Source organism: Drosophila willistoni, chromosome 3R (assembly GCF_018902025.1).
Source record: "Drosophila willistoni isolate 14030-0811.24 chromosome 3R, UCI_dwil_1.1, whole genome shotgun sequence".
Classification (NCBI taxonomy): Eukaryota; Metazoa; Arthropoda; class Insecta; order Diptera; family Drosophilidae; genus Drosophila; species Drosophila willistoni.
Window position 1 is genome coordinate 2716833 of NC_061086.1, and position 15646 is coordinate 2732478.

At 38.2% G+C, this 15646-nt stretch overlaps 1 protein-coding gene across 3 annotated transcripts in view; it reads left to right on the top strand.

The window, feature by feature from the left end:
• The window catches only part of LOC6650131 (cation-independent mannose-6-phosphate receptor), a 30836-nt gene that overhangs the window by 6839 nt on the left and 8351 nt on the right, over positions 1 to 15646 (top strand). For 2 of the 3 annotated variants that reach the window (XM_023180098.2, XM_002072667.4), the window contains exons 8-12: positions 3599 to 4059; positions 4146 to 4259; positions 10558 to 10704; positions 12901 to 13080; positions 13156 to 13282. In XM_023180098.2, the coding sequence (XP_023035866.1) occupies positions 3599 to 4059; positions 4146 to 4259; positions 10558 to 10704; positions 12901 to 13080; positions 13156 to 13282 (1029 nt within the window). Of the gene's footprint in view, positions 1 to 3598; positions 4060 to 4145; positions 4260 to 9856; positions 9905 to 10557; positions 10705 to 12900; positions 13081 to 13155; positions 13283 to 15646 lie in introns of those variants that run through there. The other variant, XM_023180099.2, reaches the window with a different exon arrangement.

Genomic DNA, 15646 nt, shown 5'->3' on the forward strand with positions numbered 1-15646 from the left:
TTGCAAATTTATAATAGCAATTGCATTTACGTATTTTGAAAAAATTCTGATCACATGCTTTTTACAAGCATATCTTAGTATCTCGCTCACTCAATCATACGAGCACCCTAGCGCCCCCATCAGCCAACGGCCAACTCCGGCTCATGGAAAAACGTTTATATGCATAACTTGCCTATTTTTGTCCGATTTTGATTAAATTTGGTATTTTGCACAAGGTAGAAAATTACGGGAGATGATCGAGTTTTTTCAAATTACGGGGGCGTGTCAAAATCTTTACACATACAAAATGTGCGCATTTACTAAGCAAATATACATACCAAATTTGGTGTCTCTAGTTAGTATAGTGTTTGAGAAAATCGGTTTTATTTAATTTTTGGGGGCGGTAGGAGGCGTGGCAAAAATTTGAAATAAACTTGATAACTGTACATACTACACGAGACTACAAACCAAATTTGGTGGCTCTAGCTCTTATAGACTCCGAGATCTGGGTGTTTATAAGGACGGACATGGCTAGATCGTCTCGGCTGTTGATGCTGATCAATAATATATATACTTTATGGGGTCGGAAAAGCTTCCTTCTGCATGTTACATCCATTATGGCTACCTTAATATACCATTTCACTTTGGATGTATGGTATAAAAAATCATTGTGTTCGACCGAACACAACATATTGTTCCTATGGAAGCTTAATGATATGACAATAGCTCAGAAAACAACGAATTTAATGAGAAAAGTCACAGTTCGTGACTTTGTTGTTTGTATCGAAGTTATATTAAATGGTGTGCCAATCGGGCTGAATCCGAGATATCTATCAAATACTTTGTGAGATTATACTGAATGATTCGATTTTCTCTTCAAATAATGAAATAATTTAAATTTCACTGAAAAGATTTTTGCAATTGGCCAAAATTTGTTTTTGGTCACAAAGTTAGAAAGGAATCGACAAGACTTATTTTTATTAGACAATGAAAATAATCAAAAGCTACAAACGGAAATCTTCCGTTCGGTATATATGTATGTACATATATTTATAAGCATGTGAAAACTAAAATGAATAGATGTAGCGAAACATCCGTGCAAACTGTCCATATCGATTTGGGATTCCATTTTGTTTGTTGTCTTGAAATGTTTCTAATTTTCCATTTCTATTTTTATATGTGTAGATTTGGTATTTTACTCCTTTTTCTTTTGTTTCTGGTTCCCCACTTTGATTGTTGGCGCTTGGCGGTGCTGCCGGGGCAGATTCAATTTAGTCGAACACTTGCCGGCAGCTGTTTGGCCAGAATGTGCCTGCGAAGTGGTAGCTACTAAATCGTTTATATTTGTTTTTCTCTGGGTTTTTTTTCTTTTTCTTTTTTTATACCCTTGCAGAGGGTATTATAAAATTGGTCAGATGTTTGTAACGCACAGAAGGAGACGTTTCCGACCCCATAAAGTATATATTGATCAGCATGAGAAGCTAAGTCGATATAGCCATGTCCGTCTGTCCGTCTGTCCGTCTGACCGTCTGTCCGTCTGTCCGTCGGTGCGTACGCGTTTTACTCAGCCATCTTAAGAGCTATCGGGATGAAATTTTTTTTGGGAGCTTTTTTTTACCCGGGTGAGATAAAGTATGAAAATCTTTGGGATCGGACCACTATATCATATAGCTCTAGAAGAAACATTTTTGCAAAAATTGGAGTATCCCCATGAAATTTTCCAATATGATAGTAATAGATATAAAATCTCAGATCCCAAAATTTGAATCTGATCCGATAAATAGAACACAAGTTACAGTCAATATAAATCGGTTCAAACGCTGCCGGCAGCGCTGCTTGCTGCCTACTACTGCCATCATCAAATCAACAGAGCACACGCATACACACACAGACGCAACGCTACATGAACTGTATGTGTATGCGTGCCGTGCTTTGCTTAGAAAATGATGGAAGAAGAAAAACTTGTGGTAAAAAGAGAAATAATATTTTGTTTGTGTATTGATGAATTGAGTTGCAGGGAAAGAAATTTCAAAAAGGAAAAATATTATTGCCAAGTATACTGCAAGGGTATATAAACTTCGGCATAGCCGAAGTTAGCTTCTTTGATATTTTTTTGTTGTGTTTGGTTATACATTTTTTGTTGCCGTTGGCCTGGCCAATGTTTTTTAGGACTCTGTGTGGACCCTTTCTTGGCTGTTTTCTTATTGAAATTCAATTTGCTTGAGGATTTCTCTCTTTTTCTTATATAGGAATTGTTGTTGTTGTTGGCTGTTATTCCATCATTTCGTTGATGCCTTATCAATGGCACAAAGTCAACATTTCTTCAAGTCTGTTATATTTAACCTTTGTTGTTTTTGTTTTGTTTATTGGGAACAATGTATGGTTTCTTGGAGCTCTTAGTTCTCTCTCCACAAAGCGAACGTGGTTACGGGACACTTATGTACATAACATAGGCCTGAGTGTTTGGCCTGAGATTGCATTGAAATTGAATTTGTTAACTGTATCTGTGTGTGTTTTGGGGATAATCTCGGCCAGGAAATGATTTTCGTCCAAGGTACATAAAATGGTATGCGCAGAGGGAGTTGTATGGGCTTCTGTTTCATTTGTGGTTAACCAAAATGCAATTGCATGCTTCCGCAAGATGCTCTCAGGCTCAGACTTACACAGGGCAGAGTCACAAACTCACACACACACACATATGTTTTATGTCCTTGTGTGTGTATGTGTTTTCACGCAGCACCAACAATGTCATTTATCAATTTAGTTGACAGTCGATTTCTTTTCGATTTGAAAAGCCAATTCAATTGGCCTTTTCTCTTTGATTTTTTTTCTCTCCTTATTTTCTTCTCAATTCTGCATTTTTCTGGTCTGGTCTGGTCTAGTCTGCTCTGGTATCTGGTATCTTGGTTTGTTCGGACTTGCCCTAAAGTCTGCAATAAAGTATAAAAATGTCGAATGTAGAAATAGATGAAGATTGAAATTACTATACTCTAGTCAAATCACAATCACAATCGCAAATGTTACTACTGTTGTTGCTCTTGGGCACTCAATCAAAATCTGGCAAATGTGAATGACGTGGCTCAAACTAGTTGGATGACGAACAATAATGTTGGGGGGTTTTCGCAGGATTGTGTACGCCATCTGTTATGAAGGTAACATGACCATACATTGATTCATGAGTTCATCGGAAGAAATATTAATCAATTCTGAATTCACTAACTAAAAAATTTACGTTATTGAGATATTTGAGCCAAATTTTTTTGAACCAAATGAAATTGACTAAAAGCCACGGCTGGATAAAAGCTTTCACGAAATCCTTAAAGCATATGCGGGATAAGGGGAAAGTGGACAAACAGCGAGAACAATTAGTTTCGTCTTTGACATCCTGATGTGATGTCTTCCATCAGGCAGGCTGTCGCTCCATTTGAGTATAACAGGATGCAATCATGCCTCCACGCGTTTTTTTCTTGTGGACCTTCTGGCAAAAAAGACCCCAAATGGTCCATCACTGTGTGTGTGTCTGTGTAGTCGTGGGTTTTTTTTCTGCTTTAGCTTTGTCTAGTCCACTCTTAGTCCCGCATACACTCAATTGCTCTTGCACTTCTTTGACCACTTTCAGGCGCCTGCTATGAACAGAATGCTGAGACCATCAGCTTGGGTAACTTCAATTCGCATTTGCGTTTCAATCAGAGCGGCTCGGTCTATTTGCTATACGAGGATGGCGCCAATTGTCGTGGCACTACGCGATGGTCAACGAAAATCGAATTTGTCTGTGCGAACAATGCGACAAAGGACAATGGCGCTAGTGATGGTGCTGGTGGGGGCAGCAACAATGCCTTGAAAATAATTGAGGACTCCAATTGTCAGCTGTTAATTCAATATCAGACGTCGCATGCGTGCCGTGAGCAGATTAAATGCACGGCGAGTGTGTATGTGGATCGTACATCGGATACGGATGGTATGGGTAGCAGCGGTACCGAGCTGGTCGACTTGACTCCATTGATTAGCGCCAATGAGAACTATGAGGCGACAATAGATCTGCCGCCCAGTATGGCCAGTCTAGTGCCGAAATCAACCAAGGTGAGCTATTCCACTGTAGTCCAATGTAATTGTCTGGCTTTTGTTTTCCTCATCTCACACTGTGTAACTTTTCTCTTCTTTTGCAGTTCTTTTTGAATGTATGCCGTCCATTAGTGCCGAAATACCAATTAGGCTGTGCCGGCGGATCAGGTGCTTGTATGGCCAAAGTGACGTCGTCTGGTGCCCCCGAGGAGGAGCATGTAAGTACCCGTTTGTCCCTACAACAATTTCTAAAACATAGTGGGACGAGAAATGAGGGGAGTAGTTCTTAGTTCACCTAAAAGAAAGCCGCTTATGGGCTTAGAGCTCTTTGCATCTATGGTAGTGTGTGCCTCTGTCTCTGTGTGTGTGTGTGTGTTTGTGTGGGAACGTAATTTTCTGGACCCTCTGCTCCTTTTCCTTTCCATTCTCATCCTCGTCGTTGAAGTCATCGTCGACGTCCATCGTAAACGTTTCAATATGCCCGTTTTTGGGCCATTTGGTCAAATGCCCAAAATTGTGGCGCCATTCATGCATTAAATATGCAGCAATCTAATTGCTAAGCTCCACTCCAAGTCCCATTCCACATATACATACATGACCATCCTCTCCTATCGCCCCACCACCCAAACCTCTAGTGACCAGTGGCTAGTGGATTTGCTTGCTTCATTAAGAGGACTTGACCACGACTCTGCACTCGAACTCGAATTCGTATTGCGTCCGGGTCTGCCGTTGACAGTTTTGTAGACTACTGGCAAGAGCAGGCGGACTGGTTGCTCGGTTGGCAGCTAAAAAGTTGGGGTTCCCTCAAACCGCCGAATCTTGCCTTCATCTCTGTGTGTCTATATGTCTGACTGTTAGCCCTCTGCTTAAATAGTTAAGCCCGCCAAAGTATGCAATGAAATTTGCTTGAAATGAGATTTCCCTGCCTGCCACAAAATGGACGGCCAGCATGTTTGTTGGCAAATGAATGCGATAATTGGACACTGTCTGGGCTTTAAACAATTGAGTCTACCGAAATATATACAACAACAAAACAAACAAGAAAGTCTGTAAATTAATTATTAAATGGTTATCGTATAAATGGTTATTTACAAACTTTCCTGAATTTTTCAACTTATTCCAATCTTACAAAATCTTTAAGATAATTCATTCAAAGTGAACCAGAGTTCAACACTGTATAATAAGTCTATTCTTTTATTCTATGTACATTGAGGGTACCATATATCCTTTTGGCCCTTTAATTTTTGAAATATTTTTGTAGATGTTATGTTATTGAAAATTATTAAAAAACAACACGCACTTTTGGTGAATTCAATATAAAAATAAGTAGTAAGACTCCTTCCAGCGTTGATCTAGGTTCCGACTTCCACCAAAAGGATTGAATCGAATTTAAGAGGAACTGGAATAGTCTCCCGAAAAGCCTACTGCACACGTTTTAAACGACACAAAGTGCATGTTCTATGGTGGTACTATTTTTAGCTCACTTTCCATATGCCAGGCTCAGTCGCCTCTCAAGGACCAACCGCCCCAATGCGCGGTAGACCGTCAGCCTTTCCGATTGTCCCCGCTAACTTTTATCGCAAGCTGCACAAATTTCCCGGGAGCAAAAACATTGTTCAAGTTGCTAAAAAAATAAGCACGTACGCCATAGAAATGGCACTGCGGAAGTGAGAAAGAGAGCAATGGAGGGGACTAAAATAGGAAAGATTTCGCACGAGGGGAGGAGGCAAGGCCTCCAACATGCGACTAAAATATTCGAGCATAACGTAAGGTCAGCACTAACGTAACGCGTCGCGCAACGTAACGAAACGGAACGGAAGGAAATGGCAAAATGCGGTGGGCGGGAGGCGATGTAAAAAATAAACAAAATAAGAAAATATCTGTAAAAACAGCTTTTAACGGCCAGCAGCTTCCATGTGTGAGAGGATATGAAATGGTTGGCGGTGAGAATGTTAAAGTTGCCACCGGCGACGTGCTCTGCAAGGCATTTCCGCCTCCTGCCAGAGGAGGCTTTGGGAGTCGATGCGGTGCGGTGCTCATGGGTCTGGAAAGGAGGCCTTGGTTCAAACTGCCATCGGCTTTGTTTGCATGCCGCTGGCCCAGAAATAACGCAGTCATGGTAATACATACATATTTCTTTTTTATAAAATTTATATTGCTCTTCGTCCCTTCACCCCTCGTCGCGCAAGCCCACGATCTATATCTTCTATCCCTCTGTTGACATTTTGTGCCACGTTTTGCATTTTGAAAATGTTCCGTTTTCAGCGCATTTCGTGTGCGGAAACGGAAATGTGCTGCTAGCTGCTGACGCGCACTTGAATAACCCAAACGCAAACCCGAACTCACACGCCCAAAACCCAAAGCCCAATACCCAAGCTCCAGCTCAAATCCAAGCCAGGACACACCCACTCATTGACAGTTGTCGACTCCATTGGCAGCTCCCTGCTCGTGCCCACTTCTCAGTATGTTAGCACATATTTTAATGTGCTGCCATTGCATATCCTTCTTATCGCCAAGTACAGTGCGAACCAATAAGTAATGAACGACAGAAAAGAAAATTTGTGATTCGAATTGAGTTTTTTTAATCGATATACGTAGACTAGAGGTGGACATGGGCTGGTTTTTTGTCGGGTACCAGTGGGTACGGTTACCCGTTACCCGTATCCGTTTCGCTCAACTCGAGAAAAGTTTGAAAATAAGGCAATAAACTTGTTGAGAAATTACACTACACTGATTAGCATCTTTTAGTATTCTCCAAACCCACAAGAAATTTATTCCTGTCTTGTCGAGTAGTTTTAGTTAATAAGAGACTGTATAGGAAAACTTGGTTAGATATACTTGAGAAATGCAACAAACAGCCTTCGCAAGTTCTGACATTGGGCATCAATGTCTATCAAAAGTTCTAGAAGGTATTTCTATGCCCCACCCGAAATACTTCTTTAATTAGTTAGTCTACGTCCCTTAGGGCTCTGATCGAGTCGGATCACAGGAGACACGAAGTTTTACTAATTGTAAGATTATTATATGATTCAAAGTATGATTTTATTTATACATCAACTAACTAAGCCAATTCTCCAACCTATTCTTATTCGATATAATCATAAGGAACGATAAACACCAAAAACTTAAAACAAATACTTTTTGAATGAAAATGGTTCTTTGTAAATGATTTGACCTGTCCCTATACTCCCATTCGCACCCACTAACAATCCCGGTTGGCTTTCATCTTAACATGTCTGACTTCCATGGATCTGCATTTGCCCCGACACGATTTGGCTTACAATTTTTTTTTCGCTTTTCGTCTCTTTGGGTATTTTTGTTCGATTGGCATTGCAGTCGTTGACTGCATTCATTGGAATGCAGTGTCTCCTCCATTGTCAGCTTGAGTTGAGCATTTGACTTGAACTGAACTGCAAATTTGGCAACGGAGCATGTGACTGGCATCATAATCCTTGGCCGCTCGGTTGCCTTCGGCACAACTAGTTAATGCTTGACAACTTGCCATCGCACTTCCGACAGGCCAAATAGTTTTTAGGGAGAGGTGACTCGAAGAGGGGAGCCTGCCTCAATTATTAATAATGGCATTGATTGAATAGTTGTGTAAACAGGCAAATGCCATGCAGCACCAATGGCCAGTTACATGACACTGTCCACACATTTTTTTATTGGCCATTGTTATGCCCAGTATTGTATTCTTTCGGCTCACTCAAAGAGTGGGCTCCGCATCCCCTGCCATTGTGCTTTTTGTTATCCATCTTCCTAAATTCTTGGGTGTCTTTGTTGAGTCGCCAGTTGATGGTTTCCCATACCGCCCCGACTGCCCTTGGGCGTATCTCAGAAGTCAAATGCCGATTATGCTCAAATATTTCTTGCTTTTGAAGTAAAGTTTTACCCTTCTATCCTCACTTCCCCTCAAGTCTATGGCACAAAAATAATTGAATTACAATCAAGTTCCCGTGTAATCATTTGACATTGCGACGGAAGCAAGTATTGAAGTAATTCGAGCATCCAAAGTGTTAAGGACTTTCTAATTATTATCTGATAATTATTTTAAACTTTTTCCAAACTAATAATAATCGTTACTTATTTTAAACTTTACAAGGTGGGTTTCGATTATAATCAATTTTTATGAAGACCTAAACAATGTTTAAAGACTTTTATTCTTATTCATCATCAGAGTATTTATTTTATTGTTGTTTGACTGAATAGATCCCGATACTTAAATGCACTTGTCTTTGTTGATTGTAATGAATAAAAAGGCTTATATAGATATTCTTTATGAATTGTAAGTCCGTATATTTAAAACCATTTCAATATCAGCTTTCTGAAGAGAAATTAATCGTATGTTCAATGAAATCTGTTTAGTACGATTTTTAAAGGGTTTTCATTTTGACATCAAACTGTTAAAATCTTTTGCCATTCAACAGTTTAGAAAAAAACCAAAGCATATTAGTATAAATTAAAGACGTCTTAAAAGAAGAAATACTGGCTTTTATTATTAAAATAATAAAGCGTAAAAGTCAAAATTGTGAATAAATTGAGGCACTTTTGCAAATTCTTTTCTTGTTTTATTTTTTTCAACACGTCCATCGAAAGTTGTTTGTGACGTTTAAAAAGAAAGTGCGAACCTTTACAATGTCCAACCTTCCGAAATTCTTAAAAGACGAAAGAAAAGAACCTGACGATTGATCTGAAAAAGGCTTTAGTGCTATTTATTTTAAATGACGTTTTTGAAACTGATTTGAGTTTTTCTAACAGTGTTATGTTACAATTCCAAGACGCAAGGTTAACCAAATTCATGAAATAATAAGAGAGTCTATTCGTTGTTCGTCAAATGAGGAAAACATGCCAAGCTACACGCTGAAAACTATCAAGCATCAAGTCCTTAAAAAAAATAGTATGGGCTGTTTTCCTTTAATGGCGTTGGCCCTATTCCATTTATATTTGTACGTCAAATCTTACTTAGGTTGAGTTGAAAGTTTTTGTTGTGACATTGTGTCATACTTTCTTAGTACTTCAGTTTATTTGAACGGCTTGCTTTCATTGACCTACACATTTAAATATGTTGATTAAAATAGTTGTTAAATTTGAAGAATTTCTTTATAATAAAATTCAAAATTCCTTTAAAAGCTTATCAATATGATTATCTGCTATAGAGGATAAATAGACTTCAATTAAATTGATAGATGAATTCCAAATAATCTGAGTTTAAAAAAACGATTTGCACTTAGTATTCAATCTTTAGCTTTCGTTTAAAGTTTTCCATTGCTAGGGACTGAGTCGAGATTTCCTCATTTGTTTTTTTTTGCCATTTCTCTTTCACTTTGTTTTATTTTGTTTTGCTTTACAACTTATTTATTTGTATCTGCAAACAATTAAGTTACTTTCTGTTGTATTTTTTCGCCTTAAGAGAAAAGTTCACAAAAAAGAGGGAAAATGAGCACACACACACATACACAAATACATATTAAGAAGTTGCTTGTTTGTTCAAATGCGATAAGAAAGTTTTTCAATAAATTTTGCACAGCAAGTTACTAAAAACTTGCCTTGCCTTGTTCTAAGCCGGTAAGCTGGAGTCCCTCCTGCCATTAGTCCCTCCCACCACTCATCGCGGGGAGGAAGATAGTCTGCTCTATCCAATGCTAATGAGCTTCGCCTACAGCTGAAGGTCAGATTGACGCCTGGCTCCTGGCTCCTGGATGCTGTCTGCTGTTTTCCTTGTTGTTGTGTTTGTCGATGTCGCATTAGTTGAGATTTCAAATTTCCAATCGATTTTTTTGTAGTTTCCTTTAGTTTTTTTTTTTTTTTTTTTTAGCAAAAGCAAAGTGAAACAGTTAGCCATAAATAATAGAGGAAACTGCTAAAGCATTGCCTGAGCTGCATACGAAATGAATTTCGGCTTGCAGTAGTTACTAATACGTTTAAGATGGGAGGACGACGACGAGGACGACGACAACATGTGCAACGTTTGACCCGGACGTACATAAATCTTACGGCAGTCGAACGCCAATGCACGATTGCGTCTGCTTTTTGCACATTAAGCTCATATCGATGTTCTGGCAGGATTGAAGCTGCTGCTGGGCAGAGTCACGGGCGGTCCCTCCGCCCTACACGCCAGAAGTCAGGGCCTCTGCTGACCGCACAGGCGACAAAATGGTCGATGCCAATGTCATTGAAAGAGCATAGTGTCCATCTGTATGTCGCCTGGCCAGCCAATTGTGCCCGCCATTAAATGGTCGTTTGTGTCTATCTCAATCTCCCTCTGTCGCTTGGTCGATTCGAACCCCTTGCACCAGGAGTAGTGGCATTCGCAGTGGCAGTTATCGTCTCATCGATATGTCTGTTTGTCCTGGACACGCCACAAACGTGTGCGGCTCGTTGCCATCGTCGTTGTGGAGACTCAGACAGGGATTCCAAGTTATTTGCCGCAATCTCAGACATCAAGTAGGAGATTAAAAAAAAACAACATTTGTACATGATGTGTTATTAACACAATTCTTACTCTTTCATTCACAGAGCTTGGGCTTTCCCTTGATTTCACTCTCGGTTGGAAATCGGACTACGGCTGAACTGCTCTATGTGAAGGGTGATCCCTGCCCCCAGGATAATGGCACGGCACTATCCACACGGATTCATTTCAATTGTCAAATGCACGCTGGTCGAGTAAGTATCGCCGTAAGCAAAGGAGAATTGGTATATAATTCTATTGCATTTATATAACATCCGAGTTTGTTATTTAGATAACGTTAATTTTTAGATATCGGTCGAATAAACATTTGGTCTGATAGATAGACTTAACTCAATTCCAGTTGATTACAAGGTTCAGTGGTCAGTAATTTAATAAACCAATTTATCAATCAATCTCTATTCACTCTATTAACTATAGAAGAGCGAGAAAGAAGGTCCAATACATACAAATTGCTACTCAATTAATTGTGTGATTGAAAACTCATGGGTCAGATAAACTTCAACTAATTGCCTAACTAAAAGTGTCAAAGCCAAAATAGCTAAATTTAATTAATATAGTCGTAGATTTTTTTCCAAATTTGGCAGAATTCTAGCTTATTTTGATCATTTGTTACACATTCATAAGAAACAAAAAAGTTTTTCTGACTAAAATTGGTTTATTACAATCGCTTGGAGAGGCTTCATTTTGGTTTTGTATAAACATTTAGAACACAGTTCTTATAGCAATTATTATTACTTCACTTCCAATATTGTAGTGGAAGTTGGGAATGCGTTTTGAAATCTAAGGAATGGAAATACACAAAATGCAATGCCCAAGTTCCTTGTCCTGGTATTTCTAAATTATTTAAGCGCGACGGTTAGTAGGTTAAGGCGAAGCCCTTTACACTAATTCTGATGGCGCCCAAGGGTATGCACATAAAAAAGGTGGAATCTGCAGTTGCAAGCTTTGCCGTTCTTTTCTCGCTTCATGTAGTTTGAATTCCCAACTACTTTTAGCGTTGAAGATATGGTATAGCTATTACAACTGTGGATTCTTAAGCGAAGTCTGCTGATAATAGAACTTGGTGGTTCTTGAAATAGCTTACAGACAACCTGCTCATTTTTATACCCATAGGGTGAAATGGTATATTAAAGTCGCCAAAATGTATGTAACAGACAGAAGGAAGCATCTCCGACCCCACAAAGTATATATATTCTTGATCAGGATCAACAACCGAGTCGATCTAGCCATGTCCGTCTGTCCGTCCGTCCGTCTGTCCGTATGAACACCTAGATCTCGGAGACTGTAAGAGCTAGAGCCACCAAATTTGGTATGTAGACTAGTGTAGTATGTAGAGTGATCAAGTTTATTTCAAATTTTTGCCACGCCCCTTTCCGCCCCCGCAATTTAAAAAAAACGTTTATCTCAAAAACTATTCCAGCTAGAAACACCATATTTGGTATGTATATTCGCTTAGTAAATGCACACATTTTGTATGTATAAAAATTTTGCCACGCCCTTTTCCGCCCCCGTAATTTGAAAAACTTGATTATCTCACGGGTTTTTTTTTTTTTTTACCTTATGCAATCAAATTTGGCACACTTAAATTTAATCCTAATATCTAGCAAAATACCAAATTTGATCAAAATCGAACAAAAAACAGTCGAGTTATGCATATAAACGTTTTTGCATAAGGCCGGAGTTGGCCGTTGGCTGGTGGGGGCGCTAGGGTGCTCGAATGAAGCATGTGAAAATGCATTTGTATATAAATAAAGTTTAAATATTTGCTGGTGTATGGTATACCTAAGTCGGTAAGACGACTTACTTACTTCATTTATGCTGCCTATGATTTTAAATCTTATAAATTATTATGATTTATTGACCTGAAGCCCGGCTAAAACCCAGTTTTAATTAATTTCTAATTATATTATCAATTTTATTTAAGAGCAATGATTTAAACTCCAAAATACATAAATATATGATTTGAATGCGTTTTACTAAGGTTTAATGCGAAAAACTGGAAAATCGAAAATCGCTCTGTTATCTATTACACTGACCGAGAATTTTTAGATTCTTTCTGAACATATACCCAGTAAATAACAAAAACAAACACCGGTATCTAAAATTCAAAAAATTAATATGAAAGCGGAAGGCCCGACCCTTTACACTGCTTTGTTTATATGCTTTACTAATTACAAATGAATATGCAATTAGCGTTAAAACTATACAAATTACAAATCAAATGACAAAGTTCAATTATACCATTCACCCGTAAGGAAGCGTTTTTGAAACCATTAATGTTGTATTATTTTGACCATCATCAAAAGCAGAGTCGCCCTTGTACGTCTGTCTGCTGGTTCTCTCTAACTCTATCTCACTCTTGCCCTTTCTCTTCCCTTCGTTTATTTTAGGGAAATCCCGTCCTGCGGACAATTGAAGAGTGTGCGTATTTATTCCAATGGGATACCAGTGTCATTTGCCCGCCACACGAATGCACTTTTGATGAGAAAACCTGTGACATTGTGCATGATGAGTTAGGTCAAAAGTTCAACTTTAAAAATGCTCCCTTTACAAAGGCAGGCAAAATTGAGGTAAATATTTTTTAATATCTAATACTTATTATTATATATATCTCGAATATTCTAAAAATGATTATCCATTTGCAGATCGACTACAATAACACTAAACTATCTGTGGATATATGCGGCGCACATCGCAAGGCTATAACGGACTATTCCCAGGATTTGGTCAATATATATTTCACACACAACTCTTCCGATTGCGGCAAAGCAGGTCAGTTTCGGTAGCATTTACATTTTCTTAACTAATTTAATTTCCATATCCGTGCACTTGTTTTTATCCCTGACTTTGTGTGTCTATGTGGCATGCATATCGCTTGTCGCTTGTCTTTTCCGTTTCCGTTTCCCTTTCCGCACATTTCCGTTCATTGTACGCCATTTTGTTTGGCTTAGTTTTGGGTGTTACATTCTTTTTTTTTTGTTTTTTGGGCTGAGAAAATCGCATTAGAATTGGCGTTCAGCCCGTTGCACTTCCTTTTTACTTATCTGTCGCACTTTGCCCCTACCGCTCTTCTGTCTCTCTCCCTACGTGTCTTTGGCACTGTTCGTTTGCTTTTCTACCGGTATCTCTTGTAACTTAGGTTGCTGTATATTCATATTTTAATTCCTTTTGGTAAAGCATTTCAATTTTGTCAACTTATTTGAACTATAGCTGGTTGTGATTATCGAACCTTGGAATGCTTAGATAGAGATTTATTTAGTATGGAAAGTTAGCATGTTATGTTGAACGATTCTCATCTGCTGGAGTGAAATTTCATCGCAATTAAAAGACTTAGAAGAAATATTCTCTTTTGACTTTGTGAAAAATATTTATTTGTTTTAAATTTTAACTTGTGGTTTTCTAAGCGATTATATTTTAATCTTTACAATAAGTAGGCTCGAGGTCAGTTTGGAGCGAAATAAAATAAAATTTGGAGTTGGAAGTCAATACTTATTTCACTTCATCCAGTTGTAATTATACTATACACACATAGGGTGAAATGGTATATTAAAGTCGCCAAAATGTATGTAACAGGCAGAAGGAAGCTTCTCCGACCCCATAAAGTATATATATTCTTGATCAGGATCAACAACCGGGTCGATCTAGCCATGTCCGTCTGTCCGTCCGTCCGTCCGTCTGTTCATACACGCAGATCTCAGAGACTATAAGAGCTAGAGCCACCATGGTATGTAGACTCGTTTGGTATGTAGACTCGTGTGATATGTAAATATATAGAGTTAATTGGAATTTTGGCCACGCCCCCAGAATTTACACAAAATTGTTTTTCTGAAAAAGTATAACAGATAGTGACATCAAATTTGGTTTGTATACTCGTTTAGTTAGCGCGCAGAAAATAATTGTTCCAATTTTTTGCCACGCCCCCTTCCGCCCCCGGAATTTACATAAAACTGATTTTCTTAAAAAAGCTTATTTTCTTAAAAGCTACCGACATTAAATTTAATATGTAAGCTACCTTAATACAGAAATGTGTACTGGCTTAGTATGCGCGCAGAATATATATATTTTAAAATGTTGCCACGCCCACTTACTCCTCTATAATTTAGAAAAAACCGATTGCCACTTGCAATTTTTTGACCATCGCAATCAAATTTGGCGGACTAATTAATCTTATCTATTTCTACCAAACTACCAAATTTGATTGAAATCGGACTAGAAACATGCAAAATATGCGTATGAACGTATTTTGCTACGCGATCCATAAGGGCAGAATTGGCCGTTGGCTAGTGGCGGCGCTAGAGTGCTCGTGTGTTTGTAGAGTGAGCGAAATAGCATATGGTTATGAGGCATGTTAAAACAATTTAATAGACATACATTTTGTTTTCGAAATTTTAAATATTTGTTTCACCCAAGTCGACGAGTCGACTTACTTACTTCATTTTCAACTAGTTCTAGAGTAAATTCTGCTGATCTAAAACGACCAAGCTCATTCATTTGCAAATTTTGAGACGGTGATTACTTTCAGATGTCGGGTAGGCAGAACTTTCTCAATTCTATGTTCTTGAAAGTGTATTGAAGCTTCCGGCTAGCTTAATTTTTTGTTTTTTCTACTCTTGGCTGCTGCTTTTTTTGGCGACAATTTTTTGCAGTGCTTTTTACTTAAAATTCTTTTATGTCGGTCTGCACGGGAACATTACAGAAAAAAGTGAATGGCGGACAAAACGAAAAAAGGCAAGCAAAATGTAGTTTAAAAAAACTTGTCTACAAGATAATGCGGTAAAATAATCTAGCTGAACTTGAGAGCATGAATGTTTAATGCATGCAAAATAGACAAACAATGAATGTTGAAATGGTGGGACTGAGGAGAGAATATTGTATATATATATATAGTTATATCCCAGAGATAAACCTTCGAATCTACAAACACACTTATGTATATACATATGTATTCCAGAATGAGTTTTATTTGACGTAAATATATGTAATAAAAACTTTTTTGTTGGAAAATAAAACTGACGATTTAATTATGACTCTTCTTTGGTATCCCACCAGGCGACCATAATAAATAAAATTATTTCAAAACTCTATGCCTCTGAACAATGTTTTGTCATTGCTATTGTTGTTTTTGTTGTAAATTGT